This window comes from Pithys albifrons, chromosome 3 (assembly GCF_047495875.1).
Source record: "Pithys albifrons albifrons isolate INPA30051 chromosome 3, PitAlb_v1, whole genome shotgun sequence".
Lineage (NCBI taxonomy): Eukaryota > Metazoa > Chordata > Aves > Passeriformes > Thamnophilidae > Pithys > Pithys albifrons.
The window spans coordinates 78,659,534-78,681,533 of record NC_092460.1 but is presented as its reverse complement, the minus strand read 5'-3'; the positions used below and the strand labels follow the sequence as shown (position 1 = coordinate 78,681,533).

Here is a 22,000-nt window from a genome sequence, read left to right as displayed (position 1 = left end):
TGCCATTGAATGAGCTCTCTGCAAGAGCTCAAAATGTTCTCCAGTATGACAAGCAGAATATAACAATGTTATTCAAGACCTGAGTTCTGCATTGGTAACAAAAATCATTCTAACCAAAAGGCAATAAATTATCTTCTAGCAAATAGAAAAAAAGATGAAAAAATGCAAGCATTTAAGTGTTTTAGAATGCCATTTCTATCTCCAGCTCCAGACTTTGTTTGTTTTTTAAATGCACTCTCTGATAAGTTTGCCTTTAACATAACTAAAAAGTGGTTTAGAATCTCATACTGTATCTTCACAGCAGTCATTAGATACAACAAGAATGCTTTTCATCTCATTTTTACTCTAAGCTCCTAAAGTTGTCCCTAGCTCTGAACAATTATATTACTTAGAGAGTATTTATTCACAGATGACCAAAAAACCGAGCTCAATCAAAAGAAACTTCTAAAACACTCTAAATTTTTATCATTCTAGATCTCTTTGCCTTCACAGTGCTTTAAAGATTCACACTCAGTCTCATAATTACTATCATAAAACATCAACAACAGTGTAAACTCTAAGTGTGGGAGGATGTGTATGAGGTTGAATTCCTGTTGCTAGACTCACATATATATCCCAAATAAAGAAAAAAAGAACTTTCCTCACATCTTTCCAACCAGTGTGTTGTCCTGTAACATAAACCTGTTCAATTTATTGCTGCTCTCCTTTTCATATAATTCACACCTACAGTGTCAGGCAAGTTGCAGTATGCCTGAACTGAAATCTTAGGTATTGCATGTTTATTCTTATTTTACTGTAATAACTACTAGATTTAGTGCTAAGCCAGTACAAAGAGAAAGAAGATGGTCCTTGACTTTTGAGTTTGTAAGAGAACTCTGAGGGGAAACAAAGAATAGGCAGAGAGCCAGACAACACTAGAATAAAGCATTCAGATCAGCAGTCAGTAGGCTATGACTACTACATACATTTTCTCTGAGAGTTCTAATTTGCAGATTGAGATAATTATTGTCAACATACAAGTCACTATCGACATTTAAAATTTATTTGGCTCCTGTTTTAAGCCCCAGTGCTTAATTCTGCAAAAAAAAAAGAATCCCTCTTGATCTGACCCATCACATGAAGAAAGAAACCAGAGATGGGAAGCAAGTTTTACTAAAAGGATATATTGATATACAAGGATCTTCATAAAGAAAATAGATAAATAAAGATAGATTAGACATTTTACATGAACACGGATAAAAGTTTCAACACAATAGTTTTGAAAATCCTTGTTGCAGAATTAATTATGAAAAATACATTACTCCTGGATGCTCTAGTAATTAGAATGAACCCATCAATTTTTTTAATCTGCCTAAAATTCCACAGACAAAAGCACTGCCCTTAATTACCACTTACAATGTCACTTTCCTCTTCAAACTAGCTAGATTATCTATGTCCACCATATCAAGTACCAACTGACATTTAGTCACCAGACTTTACAAACAGCTCTGATCCAGCCTGTGTCCCAGGTTTTCTCTCTTATGCAGAATATCTTTATCACCATAGTTGCACTAACTGAAATCTTCACTGTTACCTGGTTGTTACCCTTTTTTCCCCAATTTTATGTATAATTCAGCCTGATATCCCCTTGCCAGCCCTGATTTAGCCCTATTGGACAGACTCTCACCCTTTTCCCCCTCAACTGACTCACCGCTTCCTAAAGATTGTTATTTGTTATGAGTAATTTATGTGCATTCCCAAATTTATATTTGGATAAATATGATGCAAGCAACAATGATCCCTTCCTTTGCAATTATCAGTGGGGTTTTTTCATTGTGTTTGTTGGTCTAGAATAAACAGTTTTCATTCATAAATTATCTAGCAGCATTTGTCTTGAACACTGATAAACACAGTCATCATAAATACTTTTCCCAGCAAAAGGATTTTCATGGCTCCAGTGTCACAGATAGTTATGAAAACTGGCCACTGTGTGTTACAGAGAGACTGTTTTCTCATAAGCAAATAATAGCTCTCTAATGGAAAAGGTTTTGCCTGACCAAGGTAAAGATTAATTAACCTGGAGCTCTCAAATACATGGTAATAACTACTTATGCTAGACTTACCTTTCATGTTTAAAACTTTGTGTAAATGCTGAATTTCATACAACTATAGTGTTTAGAACTCAGGTTCTAATCTCAACAAAAACTGACTCTAACACCAGTTTTGGCCCATGTACCCTAAATTTATACCACTGGATAACAGACCCCAACTAATATCACTATTAATTTGTACAGGAAAAGAACGCAGAGACAATACCTGCACAAATCCACACATCATGTAGTCATCAAACAAAGGTAGACTAGGGCGGTCCTCTCGATAAATTGTGATTTTGTAGCTGCTCACAACCTGAGGGCTGGACTGCGAATCATCTGTTACAAGAATGATGACTTTGTTCAATCCAAGGCCGAGGGGATAGTTAGCAGTGCTACAGGACAAAATAGGAAAGAACCGGAATAAACATTAAAGAAACAAAGATTTACAGTGCTTTATCTATGGCTGCTAAATTTTACTTGCTCCTTGAGGATGCTATTTCTTTTTAAATAATTTTTATTTCATTCAGAAAGACAAAATACTGAGAGTGAAACTTAGTGAAACCAGCTTCAGTGGCAGTGGCAAATATTCTGACATGAAATCTGTGAATGAAACCATCAGGGACAATAATTCCTGGCAGGTCCAAACTTGTGATGAACTCAGCAGAGAGAAAAACGTGATCAGAGGTGTCAGCTAGCTGCTGAAATTGTCCACTAGCCAAATCTGAGGACTAGACAAACTGCTCAGAGTGACAGATGAGCAAATCTGAGCTGTGCTCTTCTTCCCTTGGAAGGAAAATGAGAAATGCTGAAGGACAGAACCTGCCCATGGAAGGCTTTTACTTTTCAATGCAAAGGACATACTGGTATTCTGGTTTTGTTTCACAAGGAAGAAATCTCTAAGCTTTTCACATGTATCCATGCTCACTGCCAGGGGTTAACATTAAGACACCAAAATGTTGAGTGGAAGAATTTTATGGCAGTTTCTTTTGAAATGATACATCAAGACTGACTTTTAATTGAAAATGCAGGAAACATACTGGGCCTTAGATCAGTAAGAACTGTACAGACTGTCTAGTTATTATTGGACATTCTAGGTCAAAGCATCTGCTTCAAAGTCAATAGATGGTGTGTTGCATAAGCACTTCATATCATAAAGCAAAGTTAGCTCTGTAATGGCTAAGAATTCTTCTTCCCAAGTAAATCATTGTTCATGCACCTCCTTTTTATTCACTCATAATGCCTAGTATGTAAACAGGCCAGTTCTCTTGTTCTGAAGTACCTGACCCAGATAAACAAATTGAAATTGTCACTGGCACATGCTGTTGATTGGGAAAAACAAAACTGTGCCAGGGATAACAGTAGCAATTAAACATCATGGATGATTGTGGGTCAGTGCTCAAACCTAATGTTTAGTGATGACTTTGCTCTCTCCTCTATTGTCCAGCTTTATACTTCTCTAAAAGATCAGATAAGATGGAATTCTTGTGGATGACAAGATGACCCATTTAGTGGATGAGAGAAAGGCTGTGGTTGTTGTCTACCTAGTGCCTTTCGCACTGTTTCCCACAGCATTCTCCTGGAGAAACTGGCTGCTCATGGCTTGGATGAGCATACACTTCCTGGGTAAAAAACTGGCTGGATGGCCAGGACAAGGAGATCCAGTGCACCATCATTCAATTGCAGATAACATCAAATTGGGTGCGAGGAAGTGCTGACCGCTGCAGGGTAGGAAGACTCTGAAAAGACATCTGGACAGTCTAGATTGATGGGCCCAGCATATGAAGTTCAAGGAGGTGAAGTGCCACGTCCAACACGTGGATCATAACAAACCCCTGCAGAGCTACAGGCTCAGGGCAGAGAGTCAGGAAAAAAGAAGCCTGGTGGGAAAAGACCTGGGATGCTGGTTGACAGTTGGCTCAATGTATTAAGAATAGTGTGGCCAGCAGGTCTAGAGCAGAGATTATCCCCCTGTATTTAGCACTGGTGAATCCTTGACAACTTGAATCCTGTGTTCAGTTTTGGTGCCTCACTACAAGAATGACATTGGGGTGCTGAAGCATGTCCACAGAAGGGCAACATAGCTGGTGAAAGGTCTGGGGCACAAGTTTTCTGAGAAAAAGCTGAAGGAGCTGGGGTAGTTCAGCCTGGAGAGAAGGAGGCTCAGGAGAGACCTTATCATTTTCTACAACTACCTGACAGGAGGTTGTAGCCAGCAGGGGTCAGTCTCTTCTCACAATTAACAAGTGAAAAATGGCCTGAAGTTGCACCAGGGGAGGTTTAGGTTGGACATTAGGAAGAATTTCTTCACTGAAACAGCTTTGTTAAGCATTGGAAGATGCAGCCCAGGAGAGTAACTGAGTCACTAACCCAGGAGGTAGGGATGTAGTTTAGTGGTGGACTTGGCAGTTCTGTGTTAACAATTAGACTTGATGATCTTAAGGGTCTTTTTCAATGTAAATGATTGTTTGTTTCTATGATAATCCCTTATAATGAGACTCAACTCTGATGAAAATGGATCATTCTGAACTAGTAAACTTGAATTACCCTAATAAACTTCTTCCTTTAAACCTAGCTCTCCTACTCTGACCCACTTAATCAGAGCCGTCCCAGCAGGGTAGCAGCTTAGGGCACAAGTGCAAAATTAATACCTGGGTACAAAAGCTCAAACTCTCTGTTGTTGACTGCATGCAGTGTAGTGATGGTCTGTTCCTATTCAGCTTTGATGCTGTCAGTGATTGCAGAAGCTGGGTAGGATGCTATCAACTGTTCCCTCCATAAAGCTAGGGTTAGTTATGGCCAGAGATATTATTACCACGGAGTTCAGGATATTGAAAATACATGCAGGTTTCTCAGTGCTGAACTCCCTCTGACTTTCCTGTGAAAAATCTGTGTTCTATGCTTTTGGAAACACAGAACTATCTGGAATATTCTGACATATTTCCAAAACTAAGCTTTTACACTCATATTTTGTTGCTCATACCTTGGCCCCTTCTTGTCATCAAGGTGTACTTGGCATTGACAGTTAGAAGGTTCTGCTCCTATCTTCACTGTCACCGTGTCAAATGGTACTTCTGCATAGTATTCCTTGATCTTTGGGTTAAACCGAGGATTCAAGTACAGCTGTGGACTGGTGAAGATCTGCCTGATATGAGATAGGGTATCTTTATCTGTTCCAAGAAGGCATCAAAGAAAAAACTGTGAAATGTAGGAACATTTTTGAGTAACATGCAACTTCAGGCAGATTGATAACATGCACAGTGGCAAGATATTTAATGCCTAGTCACTCTGAGACTGATAATCCTGCTGCAAAATCTTAATGGAGTTTGTAATAGCACTTTAGAGAAGTTTTAAGATCTTGGAGGGATTTTAATTATTCAGTACCCAATCACTTTAGCCACAAAACTCAAAGCCTTAGTAAGCTTTTGAAAATGCAAGGATTAAGTCTGGGAGATCTGTCTCCAGTTGGTTAACTGGAACTTAAAGAAGAGGTAGTCCAAAATTCATAGCCTACTGTGTACCAGCCTGTGTATAGGGTTTATGTACAAGTGTAATTTCCAACAAAAATCAAAGTAAGTTAGACATACTCTTACTCTTCCTAAGAACAAGTCACATGGAGATATCTAGACCCATGGGGTCATTTGCAGTAGAGCTAGAAGAATGTTTTATTAAAATTCCTAAATCAACGAATTCCAGCTCCTTGCCTGTGTATGAAATCTCCACAATCAAATCCTATTTGCTCAAATGTATCCTTTATTTTGTAGTGTTTGCCAAATGACTCATGAGAATAATTATCTGCTGGCAACCCACTTATTACAAATATTTTAATCCAACCTACTGGATTCAGATTTACAGTATAATTACACATTCAGAACTGCTTTCCACATATATTCACTAATACATGTTTAAAACTAGGTACTTCAGAAAATATTGCAGATAGAAAAGTCTTTTACTATAATATATGAAAAATCTTGTGGCTTAAAATCTGGTTTAAAAGAGTCACAAAGGATGTAAGTAGTTCTATGTGGACCTTTTATACCTTGAAATATCTACCTTGTGAAAGAAAACAAGGCAATTTCAGCATTTTCTTCCATGGGTTAAAATGCAAAGAAAGTTACTCCAGTGGAAGATCAGAATTTGGGTTAGATTTGTAGGGGAATAGAGTCATATACATTGACACGTGGAAGGTATTAAAAAAACCTCCTACAGTTGAGTATAAACAGTTCTTCATACCCTGTATGCCTTACTTAGAAATGTTGTCTCACTACTAGCTTAAAAATGAGGAGGAATTTCAAAATAAAGTTAATTGAGGCATTTTCAACATAAAATATAATAAAATCAGAATAGTGATGCCAGCCAGCCCAGGAGAATTTCTGTCCTTTGACTGACACAGAGTAGTTCCTGGAGGCACCATGATATCACTATCAGAGGGGACAGAAGGCTCAATGGGTAGCAAAGCCTTTCCACCACAGAGCAATGGCTTCATGTTAACAAAGCAGCCCCTCAGATAATGTGTCAAGGAGGAAGGCAGCAGAAAGCATTGCTCTTGCCAAATATTCCTAAAATATATATTTTAGAAAAACTTATCTCTTAAGCAGCTCTTTAATACTCCACCATTGAACTCCAGAGAAGTTTAAAGGTTTTTACACATGCACAAGTGTGTGCTGAAGTTACTGGAAATAAGGGAAAAAAGTCTACTAAAGTGTGACAAAGGATCAACGAGTGCTGGAATACTCAGATTAATATGCACACACAGCAACATTTAATCTTATGTTTGAGACTTATTTAAAATAATATCCCAATTATTGAAAGTTGTTTATAAACATATTTGCTACTTAAAAAAAACCCAACTTTTCTTTTTCCTAACAGCGTGCAGATACTCTATTCACTGAGAGGTTATGCAGAAAAACACAAGATATTTGTTCAAGAAATCTCTATTATTCACCCTTAGTGGTCTAGAAAGACCTTGACTTACCGTAACTGCATTGTCTTTCTTTAGTCTTACTGGAATAATGCAATTCTGAAAGATAAACAGAGACAACTAATAGTTTTCTGCCCTACAGAAAGTTACAATCCTACATGAGAAGAAATCATCTTTTAATTATAAAATATACATTGTGAGATCTTTGGTTTTGGCCCATGAATGTTCAGCATAACAACTTACAGCAACAAGGAAGAAACTGGTCTTTTATATGTAGTAAGCCAAGATTTTTCAGCTGGAATGCAAAACAATGTAATCTAAATTATAAATGTATCAGAAATAATACAAATAGGAAAAACATACTTTATATAAAAGACCTTACTCTAATCCCTTACCCTCATGATTCTTCCTGGAGTCAGAAGGAACATTCTGCTTAGGACTCCTATTTTCCTGAGAAGATTGCCTGTCAATTCAATAGCAGACATATTTCTACATGAATGGAATGAACAGAAACCATGAAACATTTTTCAACAGTTTCTATATAGTATTCTAGGGCACATGGTATTTTAATCTTCTCCATGGAAAAATAAACCTTTTGGATTCACGTTCCCAGCATTACCAGTATTACCTGAGTGAACACATTCCATAATAAATGGCAGCATATCATATCAAAATAGAAAATAAGACATAAATTCCGAAACATAGTTCCATTGCTGGAAAAAGGAAGAGTGGATACAGCCAAGAATAAAATAACCCAAACTGTATCTCTTTACTGTTTGTATGATGATTTTTTGTATATACTTGAGGTTAGACTTTGTTCAAAAAGAATTAAATATAATGAAGGCCTGTGTCAAGGGGAATATCTCTACTGACATTAGTGTTTTCCATAGAATTTCTCATAAAACAGCTTTTTCACAGATACTGCAATTTGGATTTTGAAAGACATGAAGTCACTGTCTGTGATAAGGAAGAGAAGTGGCAATATTGTTCTGTGCAATCATCCATCCATCACTAATGTTTCAACAGGAGCTTCTGAAAGCAATATTGAGGTAAATCATGGTAAAGGGTAAACTGTCCAGTGATAAAACAGATTTCTCCACTATGTCAATGAGATAAGGAAAGAAGCAGCTGGCAGATTGGTGTGTCTCTGTGTGTGCATGGAAATGTAGTTCTGAGCTTGCAGTGTCTAGACACCACCCTAATTTCATGCACATTCTTAACCTACTTCAAAGGAGGCACTTAACGAACTATTAGAGAGTTTGTTTTTCAAGTTGTAAATCATTTTTCACCCTCTTCCTCCTTGCCAAAGAGGGAAGGCTAACACCTGTCAAATACATTTTTCCTCTCCATAGTTTCTTTTTGCTTGCCTGGTCTCAAACCCTACTGTAAGGTGAAAATAAGATGTTTTAACTCTATAAAATGCCAGAATTTGGTTTAGTCAGAGGACACCTCAAGAGTGTGGCAGCCACCATCACTGCAAGGCCCCTGTTCCCAAAGGAATAGCATGAGTTGTACATGTCAGATCCATAGAGATTACAATTAACATCAGACAACATTAAGAGGCACATAATAACTATACCTAGTTACAGCATGGTAATAAAAGAAAGATCCTCAGATTACAATGTGGCCAGCAGGACTGGGCAATGATGGTCCCTCTGCATTCAGCAGTGGTGAGGCCACACCTCAAATCCTGGGACCAGTTTTGGGCCCCTCAGTACAAGAAGGGCATTGAGCGCGTCCAGAGAAGAGCAACACAGCTGGTGAAGGGTCTGGAGCATAAGTCTAATGAAGAGCAGCTGAGAGAGCTGGAGTTGATAAGTCTGGAGAAAAGGAGGCTGAGGAGAGCCTTATAACTCTCTACAACTACCTGAAAGGAGGCTGTAGTGAGGTGGGGGTTGGTCTCTTCTGCCAGGTAATAAGTGACAGGACGGGAGGAATCTTTCCAACCTAAATGTCTCTACATTTCCATGATTTATTTCTGCTGAAGCCTGGATTTTTATTCATCAGCACCACGAAGTTGTCCTTTGTCCAAGCTCCTTGCAGTCAGTAGACTGAGGTGAGATGCAGTTATGAAGCTCCTTGAAACACAGCCAGTAGCTGAGACCCTGGACTCTGCAGATTCCTTTCCTTCACATACTGTCAAGAAGGGACCTTCATCTGTGTGTGGCCCTTCATTTACTTAAGTATGTCAAAGGAGCTATCAAGTAGAGATGTGTACTTTGCCTACACACTTTGTAATTAGCTCTAATGAAACTAATGACTGTATGTAAGTACCCTTGGTGACTGCATGCTTGTGAATGTACCTTTTGAAAGATCCCAGATGTGTACACCACAAACTATTGACCATGAACCTATCCTTTAGGAATCTCTTTGATTCAGCAAATGAAAAAGTCAACAGATTGACAGCAGCAATATAGCTCTGATGGTCTAAGCAATCAGAGCTGTAAGCAATGAAGGATGTGTAGATACAGAATCTTTCATAAGATTAAAATATAAAAAGGAAAAAGTCTAGTCCAGAGGCACATTTGGTGCCTCTGATGGATATGTTAGTTGTGGATGTTACAATTTTTAATGGCTCATAAACTCAAGATTGAGATCATATTTCAGTATCTGGTGGAGTTATTATTAACTTTATTTCTTTAGATGATGTTATGCAGGTCTCTCTTCAAAACAAGGAACCACAGGAGGTAATTTTGTGAGAGTGTATCACTAGCAATTTTTTTCTGTTTGATTAACTGGCAGTGTGAGCTCCATGTTTTGTAGAGTGTTTGCTTGGCTTAGTCACAGAGTTTCCATTAGGACATCTGGTTCAGTGAATGAAAAACCTTGAGGTGATATTTAAAAGAGAAATATAAAATTACAGACTCGAGAGTGGAATTGGTATCCTGGCATATAATATTGACTGTGTCTCTTCTTTCCTCCTTCCCTCCATCTCTCATTCCTCCTATTGCAGGTCAGTGATCTTACCCACACTTCCTTGTTATTGCCTTCTTCTGTCCCATAGTCCAAACCATATCACATTCTCAAAATGGGTAATTGACACACCAAGTTAAACTCCAAGAAATTATTTTCAACCCAAATTCAGTCTAAAGGCTGATGCTTCTATTTTGATCTAAAAAAGGGCTTGCATATGGCAAACTACAAATACTTTTCCAAATATATCAGTTGATTTCATGAAAACATTTGCAACTTTATTGACCTGCTTAGGCTTTTATCTTTTGTAAATACAGAAGAGTTAACTGCAGTTGCTAATCTGATTCTTCCATGATACCTCACTGTCTGACACAGCCAAACATACTTACCATGATATTTCATAGCACCTCTTTAAAAGACAGCAGCTATGTACATCCTAGTCATGTATGTATGTATATGTATGGCCAAACTTCGCGAACGAAGATTTGGGAAGGGCTCTCCCCCAGGTGGGGGTGTGCCATTCGAGCCTGCGCAGTGGATTTTTTTTTTAGGTGAAGGCACAGCGTGCGCAGAACTGGCCCCACTGTTTAAGTCCTGAGGTCCATTTGCCACGGCCGAGCGAGCTCGGACAGTGACAGTGAAATCTTCAGGACTGTCTACAGCACCCGATACTAACCGGGGCTGACCCTGCTGAGCATCCGAGATCTGACAGGATCGGATGGCAGGGAGGCATTTAACTGCCCGGTACAGTCTCCATTGAGACTCGAACTCATGACCTTGTGACCCAGAGTCCGGAGTGCTCACCATCACACTACGGGACCACCCTTACATCCTAGTCATATCACAGGCTGAAACCGCATAAAGTTGAAAAGCAATGCACAAACAATGCAGAAAATTGATTTCAGTGCACATGTTAGGTAGTACCACTCCATTAATTTCAAAGAACTTTGTAATATCTTATCCCAATACATCAGAAGTGGTCATTTTCACCAAGGTTGTAGCCATTTCATTATAGTCCAAGAGGAGCTTCTGGAGTTCCTCTTACTCCTCTTGTGGAAGGAATTCAGAGAGTTCACTAACATAATTTCAGATTTCAATACTAGTCATGTAGATTAAATGGGTTAAAAAATGTAGATCAGGAAACATCTTTAAATCCTGTCTTCATCCTATGGAGTCATGATCAGTGAACAGAGTAACTATATAAGATCTCAGTCAGAAGTCATTATTTTTCCTATAACTATCTTGTCTGGTTGGACAGTGAATTATGCAATTCCTGGATTTTATAAATGGAAATACCAATTTTGCGCAGTCAGAGAAATAAGAACTGTGTGCCACAGGATTAGTTCAGTTGGTTAGAGCATGGTGCTAATAAAGCTAAGGTTGTGAGTTCAATCCTTGAATGGGCCATACACTTAAGAACTGGACTCAATGATCCCTGTGGGTCCCTTCCAACTCAGAATATTCCATGATATCTCATCAGGTGCAAAATAAATGAACCAAACAACATGGTCTTAACTGAAAAAATTCAGGAAAAATGTTCTGATTTACAAACTCATCAAAGCTGGGAATTGCAAAAAAAAAAAAAAAAAAAAAGAAAGATTAATCAAAGCTCCAAGAGAATGCATACCTGAATTAGTAAGTACAACAAAGCTTTTTCTTCTTTGCAATTAAATATAATTACATGCATATCTGACACATGCATCACACCACATGCATGTAGCTATAGAAGTGGAAGGTTATGATTTCATATGTCAAAGAACATGTTTTTTATACAGTGAATGAACAGAATGGTGTTATTAGCTTAACAATTGCAGAAATATACAGTGTAAAGAAGCAGATTGGCCTTTGCCCTGGAGAAAGATCATGGTACTTCTACATATTTATACACATATAATAATGTTCAACTTGAAGGAAAAAATGAGGCCACAGGGCTTGCTCAAAGTGAATGAGTGGCACAGCTTAGATTAGAACAGAAAGCTTCTAAAGGCTGGTATGCTTTGATATGCAAACCTAAATATTTCTGCTAAAGGGCAGGAGCTTACATATGAATCCAAGCAGCTGCATCTTTGAGTTACTTCTCATGGAGTGGTCGGTGGTAACAGCAATAACTTAGCACATTCATGGAACTGTGTACTTTCAAAACACTAATTAACAGTTACCTAGCACAGTGGTAAAGAATAAGCTCCACTTTATAGTTAAGCAAACAAAGATACAGATAAGTATTGACTTGCTGAAAGCCCCACCCAATTCAGTGAGAAACAGAACTAAAACTTAAGAAATCTTACAGATGCCTTACATAGACATGACAGTATTCTCCAAGAAAAATGTACAAAATAGTGTCAGTCAAACATTCAATTTGAGACTCAGTGGAATGGAGCACACATATTGTCTAATGTGCCAGTGTTCCCAAGCCCTTGCTGGTAAAATCATAAATGTCTGTAGACAGCAAAGTATGGCATACATGTACATAAAATATCATTAGCCAAGAGATAATGAAAACAAAAAACACACGTTGACAATTTTTTTACTAAACATGCAGTATGCAGTTTTCTCCTTCCCTCCATTAATTTTTTACTCCCTCTTTTCATTTGTTCACTCCCTTTCTCCTTCCCTCTTTCCTTTCCTTCTTCCTTCCTTATGTAAGTTAAAATTTCTTGCCAGAAATTTGGTGGATCTAAACTTGACATTACAATATTTTTTTCCAGCTCTTCAAAAACAGTTAAAATGAGGTTCTCAGAGTATTATGGTCTTTGATCAGGCTCTTGTTTGATATAAAATCTAATGACACTCAAAACTATTAGTCCTTTTGAAAAATTTTCACCTGAAATTTTATGTTTTCTATACAGTTTTGCTTTTAATTGGCGAATAAATTAAGACAGTCTTAACACTGTCAAATGCTCATAATTTTGATTTTATGGTTGTTCAGAAACAACCTACATAATTTATTCCATCTATCTTAAAAAAAATTAACATAGTTCCAATTACATTTTAATCAAGAGTCCTTCTTATTAGGAAGAAAAAAAACCCTGTCCTATGTAGAAACCTAGCTACATTTCTAATGGAAGAATGGCTGACAGTGCTCCATGATGGCTCCATGATGGACCCTCCTCTCCAGAGTTACAAGTCCACTTGCATATACTGAAGGATTAAGTTTTATGATATTCACTGGAGATACTGCAATTAACATAATTTGAGGAACTACCCTCAACATATATAACAGCTATCTTACCATTCTGAAATATTTGTATGTTCCTCTTTAGTAATGAACTGGAATTGTTCAAGCAAACTGGAAAGCAGCCAATGCAGAGTCAGGACTGAACCAAGCTGCCTCATTGGGTCTACCATGCGATAAAGGTCACGCAGAAACGTTCGTATCTTGGGTGAAGCAGAAGGGAAAAGCTGAGAAGAGAGACACTGATTAGAAAACCACGCATATAATATTTGTAGAGTGCAAAGATGTGAGAAACAACCAGAAGAAAGTATACATAGCATAGGGATGATTATACATGAATGCTCTTTCCCGTATATGTAGAAATTTACTGTCTTGCCCAGCCTTGCAAATCAGGATTCCTAGTATTGACAAGGAAGTCGAAGTCCTTTGCCTGTGTATTGACTTCCAGATCTATTAAAGTCAATCCCTCTTTAGAAAACCTCATCAACCTCCATCCCTGAGATTCATCCAGGAGGTCTTGTAGAAGTCCTGATATCATGGAGAGTTTCTGAACAACAGATTCAGTTGCAGATCTTTGATTTCCCTCACTAACTGCCATGCCTACTCATAGACACTGACTGTTATCCCTCCACCTGTATTCTTCTCCAAAAATGAACATGGAGTGTTGCCACTTTTTCATCAATACCTACTCTTGAGTCACTATCTCAGTGTTGTACTGTCTCCATTTCTTCCAATCACACCTGCTTTGCTTCATTATCACTCCATTTTTTTTACCCACTCATAAGTAATTTACATAATTCTCCTCTCCCCTTCCTTCCCTTCCCCTCGCCTGCCCTCCCCTCCCTTCCCTTTCTCCTGTCCTTCTATTTTCTGCTCTGTATTACTGCTTTAGCTGTCCTTTTCAATGAATCCTGAGATCAAATTCCTTGTATGATGTCTTGATGTCTTTTAAATTAAATTCAAATGATTCTCCAAGATGAAATTAGTGTAACCTCTATCTCCTTGCTTCCCTGCCCATCAAGCCTACTACATGTGCCAGAGGCAGTGAAGAATGGTAATGAAGGAGAAATGTTAAGAAATTTATATAAAATACATATCCAATGCAACAAAACCTATTTATTTTACCAGCTCAAATTGTCCAAGACTCTTCAGCTCCTTTATGAAAGTAATCATTGAATTTATCTCTTCTAAAGAGAAACATTGTTCATCTTCTCTGTGGAACATTCCATCCTGTGAAGGAAAAGGCAGCATGTTCTGGTGAAATCACATGGAAAACAATGTGCTTTCATTAGATCTCAATCCCTTTTGTGGTGAAAGGAGTAAGACACAGAAGCTCTCAACTAGCCCTAACCTCAGCCAGCCAGCTCCTTGGCAACTCTTACAATTTTTCAGTCTAGAATAAAGTATATTGTGCATTAGTTTTGTGTAGAAAAGCACAAGTTATGGTCTCCTATGGAACAAAGGCTGGGTAATTGTATCATTCATATGCATATGTCTGCAGCTTCCTACTTTATCCTGTCATAAATTTAGAATCCATGACCCTGTTTTAGCCACACATGTCCAAGAGACAGAAGTTGCATGGATAAATTAGTCCAAGTAAGTCTTGCAAGCAGAGTGATCCTCAGAAAGGCAGAAGTGCGCAGACTGCGAGAAATACTGCTAAAAGAGACACCACCTTGTCAGAAGTAGTTTTCACTGGTCATGGAAACTTTATACGGATCTTATAAATGAAAAAAAAAATGGATCTTGCATTCAGAAGAAAAAAGAAAATTGAATTCTGATGCTCATGAACCTACTTGCCTGAGTTAAATAATTCTGGGTAAAATTATAAAACCACAAAAATCTGTATATATTAACAAAAGATTAAAAAAATTCCTTTGTTAAAGTTTTAAATAGATGTTTAAAGCACAGTGTTTTTGGGAATTACATAATTTGAGAGTCCAATTTGAAGAAAAGAAAATTTCATAATTCAGTATAACTACTGAATAGTTTTTTTCAGTATAATATGAAATAGTTTTTTTAGTATAATATATAATAGTTATTATTCAGTATAACTACTGAAAACTGTGAATAGTTTTATTCACAAGAATACAGTAATAGATAGTTTCTTATTAGATAAACCCCTCATTCTGTAAGTTCTGTAAGGCATCAACAATTTTATAGAGGCATACAATTTAAAGTTAAATATTTTTGTATATTCAATAAGAAAAAGCCGGAGTGCACTACCTTGCTCACAATTGATCCATATATTTTTTGCAAAGCTTCAATGAAACTGGATGTTGAGGATGCATTAGATAAGAGAATTTTAAAAGTATCCTCAAAAATAAGTTTTTTAAAAGTTTGGTCCTGAACAGTTGATTCATCATCATCATCTTGAAAATCAAAGTTTTCGTGCACCTGTTGGAAAACAATAAGAATTTACAGTTTGAATAAAAATTCCAGTATTTCATAACCAGATATATTACATTGGAACTATTTATTAAAAAATGTTATAATAACACAAACGGACAGGATTACAAAACAACAAATGTGTGCCGCATTTTCTGTCGCAACTTCATACAACAATGTTTGCTGCCCTCCTGTGGACAGTAGTATTGCGGCTCCATGTGAGCTTTTCTCGATTGCTTGATCAAAAAGCTGATTAAAGAAATATGTTAACATAACTCTTGCAAAACTCAGGTACTTGGCGTTACTAAAGGTGAAATGATAAGTTTAACCACAAAAATACAATGAGCCCATTAATGTTTATAAAATATGACTAAATAATTATTTTAGCATAAACACAAAGATATAACATCAAGATGCATATGGTGTGTGCATGCTACAGTTTCCAAGGGATGCCATTCAAAGTCAAATGTCAAATTAATTATCAACTGCTACTTTTTAGGGCAATTTGTATTTTCATAAGAAAAAAATCCTACTGATTTACTGTATATTTATGGATTGTGGATAATGGTTGAAACTTCTAGCAGGTAAACATTATGTTTTATATTTAGTTTTTTAAGCACTTCTGGGAGAACTTTTTACAGCCTGGTATAGAATTATAGAATTGTTATGACATATCACATTTCTTATACTAGCTAAACAAGTCTTTTCAGACTTTAAGGATATTGTCTTCCTGGATTTTTTAAACGGTGCAAAATTCCCTTCATGTGTTCATTTTTCCTATGTGTTTAAAGGATTTTTTTTTAAGGATGGAGAGGATGGCTGCACTGTTGTTGCTAGAAACTTGCACAGATTTTAAGTGAGGTTATATTTACAAACTTCTCTTAAATATTTCTGTATCACTAATATGGACAAGCATTTTATAAACCTAGGTATATACATATTGATGTGTGCATACAGGGATAATGAGAAGCAGCTGGAAAGCAGTACAATATTTGTTTTCGGACAGGTTGTTCTGAGGCAGAAGTGATACAAAAACTGGCACAGGTCACATTTCCCTGGTTTTGAGGGCCTTGACGATCATTCAGAAAGAAGACAGCAGAGTGGAGGTCAAAGGAGATCATGAACTGAAGAAATACTATACAATATATGGAGAACTTTAATTTGCATTAAAAGCCAATTGTGGTGTTTTAACTTCCTTCATCTTTGTTCTGTCACATTTAAAACCTACCTCTACTTTCACACAAGGCTTTCTATGGGTTTTGTTTCACTGATAGTTGATTGGGGTGATAGATAGTCCTTTAATGCAAAACTGAAAGCTTTGCACACTTTGATTGTGTGGTGACTTCATCACAGAACTCCAACTTTTAAGAACTGGTTTATGCCACAGCAGCTCTCCACATTTAGGAAAAATTAATATTAAAGTATTTGTATATTTATCAGAGATTTGAGGGTACCTATCAAAGAGGGTTTACTGCTGTGTTCTTCTTGGTGTATTTTTTTCAGTCAAGCAATAATTTATGTGATTTTCTCACCTCAAGAACTACTGGGTATATGGACATGCCGAATCCAATGTCAAAGGTTAGCATTTGAAAACACTGGCTGCACCTGAAATAAAAGAGGAAACAGACTCAGTGAGGTTAGGTACTGTTGTGAAATATATAATCACAGAGTCATTTAGGTTGGAAAAGGTCTTTAAGATCATTGAGTCCAATCATAAATCTAACACTAACAAGTCCACCACTGAACCATGTTCCTATATATGGTAAAATGCCATACACACACAGGTCCAGAGACACAAACAAGAACATGCACACAGAGGTCAAGAGGCAGCATGTGATGCAGACAAAGTAAAATTTCTAAGAGCCAGCAGCATTAAACATAAATGGAGTCAGATTGTGAGGTGATAAAAAAAATGCTAAATAAAAGTGTATTATTATAGGGTTGACATTTAAACCAGTGAGGGAGGTGAATTACGCTGAAGGATGAAATATCTTTTGAAGAGAATGAGGTCCTCCAAAAGCTTTCAGACATTTGGAGGGCAATAGATGATGAAACTCTCCAGGCTTATTGAAGCCAAAGAGCTCTCCTGCAGTTCTGGTGATGTTTGAAGGCATGGGACAGGAGCTCTAAGCAAGTCTTGTGTTACACAAACAAGAGAGTCCATATCATTGGTTAAAATAGAGCTTGGACCACTGTCAAAATATCTTCATCCCTGTTTCACTCCACCCTCTCCACTCACAATGTAAGCTTTATTCCCAGTTGTGTAAGTCAAATAATGAGCTTTACATTACTGCCACTAAAACACCTGGACTCTCAAAATAGCTTTACAAAACACATAAATGTAATTAATCGTAACATATTTAGCATTTATCATAAAAATGTTAGGGATGGGACATAACATATATAGAACAAATATTAATTAGCAAAACTATTACATAATAGCAGTTGATTTATGTGTAAGAACTGTAACACTCTAATGGAAGTGATTACACACAGAAATGTGATTGTTGGTGTGTAGGTATATTTCATAAGGTATTCTACAGTGTCTCTTGTTGAGGTTGCCTGTCAGAGCCAGCTCTGAAGCGTATGGGCTACTCTAGCATTAAATATTTAACATATGACAGAAGGCTCAATGAAAGGAAATACAACATTATATATGTTAGGACTAGCCCAATTGTGAGTGATTTTTATTCATTTGTGCTGCCTGAAACACTTCATCAAGACACAGCATTTGGTCCTAGGTATTCATCATAGCCTTTTCACAAACTAGAAACACTGAGGATACTGAAGAGTTTTACTCCTTAAATGCAGCATGTCTTACTTTAGAAAGAAGTGTGAAATAGAAATCTACAATTTTTATTCTGTTCTAAGGAGTTATCTTGCATTACACTAGCATTACAATGACTACTGCAAGCCACTTACTGATTGAAAGAACTTGGTCCTGAGGCAGATGATTCACTGAAGACCTCAGTTATAAGTAGAAGTTTGCTTATAGCCTCCTTCATGTTGTTGAAGGCTTGTTGGGGAGAACTGTTTTTGAAGAATATCTCAAAAAACCTTTGCAGCTGTGAAAGAGAATTCATATATCTTTGACTATTTACAGTAAATCAGTGCTTAAAATCATAAATTAAAAAGATGGCAGATATAAAAATTGCCTTGGAATATCAGTTTCACTTCTTATTCATTTGCACAGTGAACTGGTATGAAAAGCTCCACATTTTTTATTTACAAACAAGTACATCAGAAATAAAATCTCTATTAATGGTTTTCAAAAACATTGCTCACAGTCTAAGCTTACTTTGATAAAAGCTTTTGCTGCCACTGGTTCTAGGCAAAGAAAACCACAAATGCTTATTTCTTCAGCACACTCACAGTAACAGCCTTCTCTCTTTTTAACACATTGTGCCAAGGGCCATTTCACTTGACCTTGACTACCCCCTTGTCAACAAATTTTAAAGAGAATATAGAAGAAAGATGTTGAAAAAAATGACCAGCCACCCCACCCTGTGTTTTGATTGAACTCTATATATCCTGTGGTTTTCAGACTCATGAATCCTCAGAATGGCATATTTACTGGCCTGCAGAGCACTGTCCTCAGCTGCTTTCATCACTCATGCAAATTCACCCATCTCAGCACTTCAGATAGAGGTTTAGGGAAACAACTGGAGCAACACAGAGACCCAGCGAAGAATGGAGCATAGGTAGGGTTTTTTTGCATGAAAGTCATCTCTGTTAGGGAAGGGATTGCCTATAAACCATATTTCCATTGAAGTTATTACATGGCATAGAACCCAATTAATGTCTGAACTATGTAAAACAATTAGGTAATATAGTAGTACTATACTACGAAATATGTCTTCAGAGATAAATGATGTAAAGTACATATAGAACATATTTTGTATTGACATTCAGAAAGCAAAAATTTCTGATTATTTATAGGAATTTCTCTACTAAATTTACCTAGAAATGCCAGTATATATTTTCTATTGTCAGCTATTTATACATGCCCCATTGAGGTAACATGACGGAAGCACGCAGGCTTCTGTAGACAACCCTACTGAGAACTGATGTGCTTGGCTTCTCTCTAAATGCCCTTGACTACTACAGTAATGAACAAATATCCACAGCAGATGGGTTAATCAAGATCTGGTCTTTCACAGAAGCCCACAACAAAGTTTAATGTGATATTTTGACTTCAAAGCATGATCACAGAATTACAGAACCACAGAATGGTTGAGTTGCCAGTGACCTTTGGAGGTCATCTGGTCCAAACGCCCTGCTCAAGCAGGGTCACCTACACCTGGTTGCCCAGAAATGTGTCTAGGCAGCTTTTGAATACCTCCAAGGATAAATACTTCACAACTTCTCTGGGCAACCTGTGCCAGTGCTTGGTCACCCTCAAAGTAAAAGTGTTTCCTGATGTTCTGTTACTGGGCACCACTGAAAGAGGCCTACCTTTGTCTTCTCTACAGCCTCCCTTCAGGTATTCATACACTTTGATGAGATCCCCCTGACCCCTGGAAAGCGCCTCCAGGCTAAACAGTCCCAGATCTCTCTATATGCTGTCTCTAGGAGCATTTCCTTATATAAGGAATGCCACAGTCCCTTAATCATCCTAGTCGCCCCCACATCCCTTTTGTACTGGAGAGTCCAGAAGTGGACATAGTACTCCCGGTGTGCCAGGGGACTGATGGTCAACTAGGTGCCCTAGACCCTTTTCTGTAATGCTGCTTTCCAGCTGCTGGCCTCCACCAGGTATTGGTGCCTGATGCTCTTCCTTCCCAGGTGCAGAACTTTGCACTAACCCTTGTTGAACTGCATGAGATCCCTGTCAGCCTATTTCTCCAGCCTGTGGAGGTCCCTCCAGTGTATCAGCCACTCCTCTCAGTTTTGTTTCAGCAAACATGGTGAGGGTACGCTCTGCTCCATCATCCAGACATTTAACAAAGATGTTGAACAGGAATAGATCCAGTAAGGAGCCCTGGGGTACACCGCTAGTTCCTGCTCATGTGTTATGATGCATTAACCGTGCTCACACCAGATCCTACAGCATACTTCTGTGCACTCTAGTCCCCAGAATTTCCTAGACAGTGTAGGGGTCTCCCAGTGTGAGTAAGAAAACTGTCTAGCATGCTGGCTCACACTGGCATGGATGAATGGCTTTCAGTTTCTTCAGGAAGCATATGCAGTTAAATGTAATAAGCGTTTTTCATTTTCCTTTTTAAAAAATACTGTATCATTGCCTATAGCCAGCCATGGGAGATACTTGAGTATGCAACTAGCATTGATCCTCCTTGCTCACTTCAGCTCCAGTAACTCCATCCAGTTGTGCTGGTAAATAACTGGTAGGTACGAATTTGATCTGTCTGCCTTCCTGTTCTAATCACTTCTGGTTATATTTCACCAAGTGGTTGTTTTTCCAAGTTCTACTGACTAAAAGAAATGTTCCCCATGCACAGATCTGGACTGAAAGTTTGTAGTGCCTGGGACTTTTTCTTCTCTTTCTAATAAATCTATTTGAAATGCCAGTAGGAAAAAATGACAACAATATATACGACTAAAATTATATAATTAAACCTTTGACTGCCAGGAAATTGTGAAGTAAAGGTTCCTCATATAATCTCAACACTGTCCTTTGGATATTTGCATGATGTTAAAATCTTGAATTACATCAAAGTATATTTTTATGCTGTACAAAGTTCCATGGGTCTCTGGCACAAAACAGCCCTGGAAGTACTATTTAGAGATTATGCAGCTCCTCACAAGACACAGGCTGAAAAGTAGTCCTTGTTTCACAAAGTCTAAGACCACCAAGACTCTGTTTCTCTCACAGAATGGCAGAAAGATTAAGAACAAGACGCTCCACATTTTTCACGTCAGTTCTGATTCAGATTAATTTCTGAGTGAAATTGTCCTACTTCGGTTCACTGTTCAGGACAAAACCAGTTACTTAAACTGTTTAAGTGAAATGAAAACAACATTAAAAGTGAAGGCTTATCTCACCAAGGTGGCTCTTCAGCCAGCTTTGACAATTATTTTCAGCATCTTTGCTAGATCCGATGCACCGCTCACATTCCTGCTAGACTGGCTAGATCATTTTCTCTAATTTCCTAAATCTCCAGTGGCAATTGAAGGACTAAGTGAGAAGCTGTGCTATTTTGCTGCACAGGGAGAATAAAGGGTTGCAGAATTTTATGAAGAGAGATGGGGATTACCAGAAGGAAGAGTATGAGCACCATTAGCTCATTTCTGTCCTCACCATCAATCAATTCCCAAGTACTACAACACAAAGGACACATAATGTAAACATTTCTAGTAACTATTGATGAAAAGCAGGCCTACTTGCCCTATTGGCACTCAGAGCAAGTTGTTGGCTGTAATAGTCAATTGCTGGAAACAGAACAGGCATTAGAATAAAACTGGCTTCTTCAGGATTTTAGTTACAGCTCTCCTTAGCCAGCCTAGAAAAGAAACATTGCTCAACAGGTTCTCAATGAAGGATATCAGATTTTAGGCCAATGTTTTTCTAAGCAAATG

General features: G+C 37.7%; 1 protein-coding gene across 1 annotated transcript in view; it reads right to left on the bottom strand.

The window, feature by feature from the left end:
• Positions 1-22,000, bottom strand: part of CPED1 (cadherin like and PC-esterase domain containing 1) — a 149,866-nt gene that overhangs the window by 69,410 nt on the left and 58,456 nt on the right. Inside the window, exons 8-16 of the mRNA XM_071552475.1 lie at positions 18,386-18,528; positions 16,996-17,068; positions 15,302-15,472; positions 14,201-14,305; positions 13,133-13,302; positions 7,386-7,453; positions 7,045-7,089; positions 5,053-5,239; positions 2,296-2,464 (exon numbers count right to left, since the gene is read on the bottom strand). Of these exons, the coding sequence (XP_071408576.1) occupies positions 2,296-2,464; positions 5,053-5,239; positions 7,045-7,089; positions 7,386-7,453; positions 13,133-13,302; positions 14,201-14,305; positions 15,302-15,472; positions 16,996-17,068; positions 18,386-18,528 (1,131 nt within the window). The remainder of the gene's footprint in view (positions 1-2,295; positions 2,465-5,052; positions 5,240-7,044; positions 7,090-7,385; positions 7,454-13,132; positions 13,303-14,200; positions 14,306-15,301; positions 15,473-16,995; positions 17,069-18,385; positions 18,529-22,000) is intronic.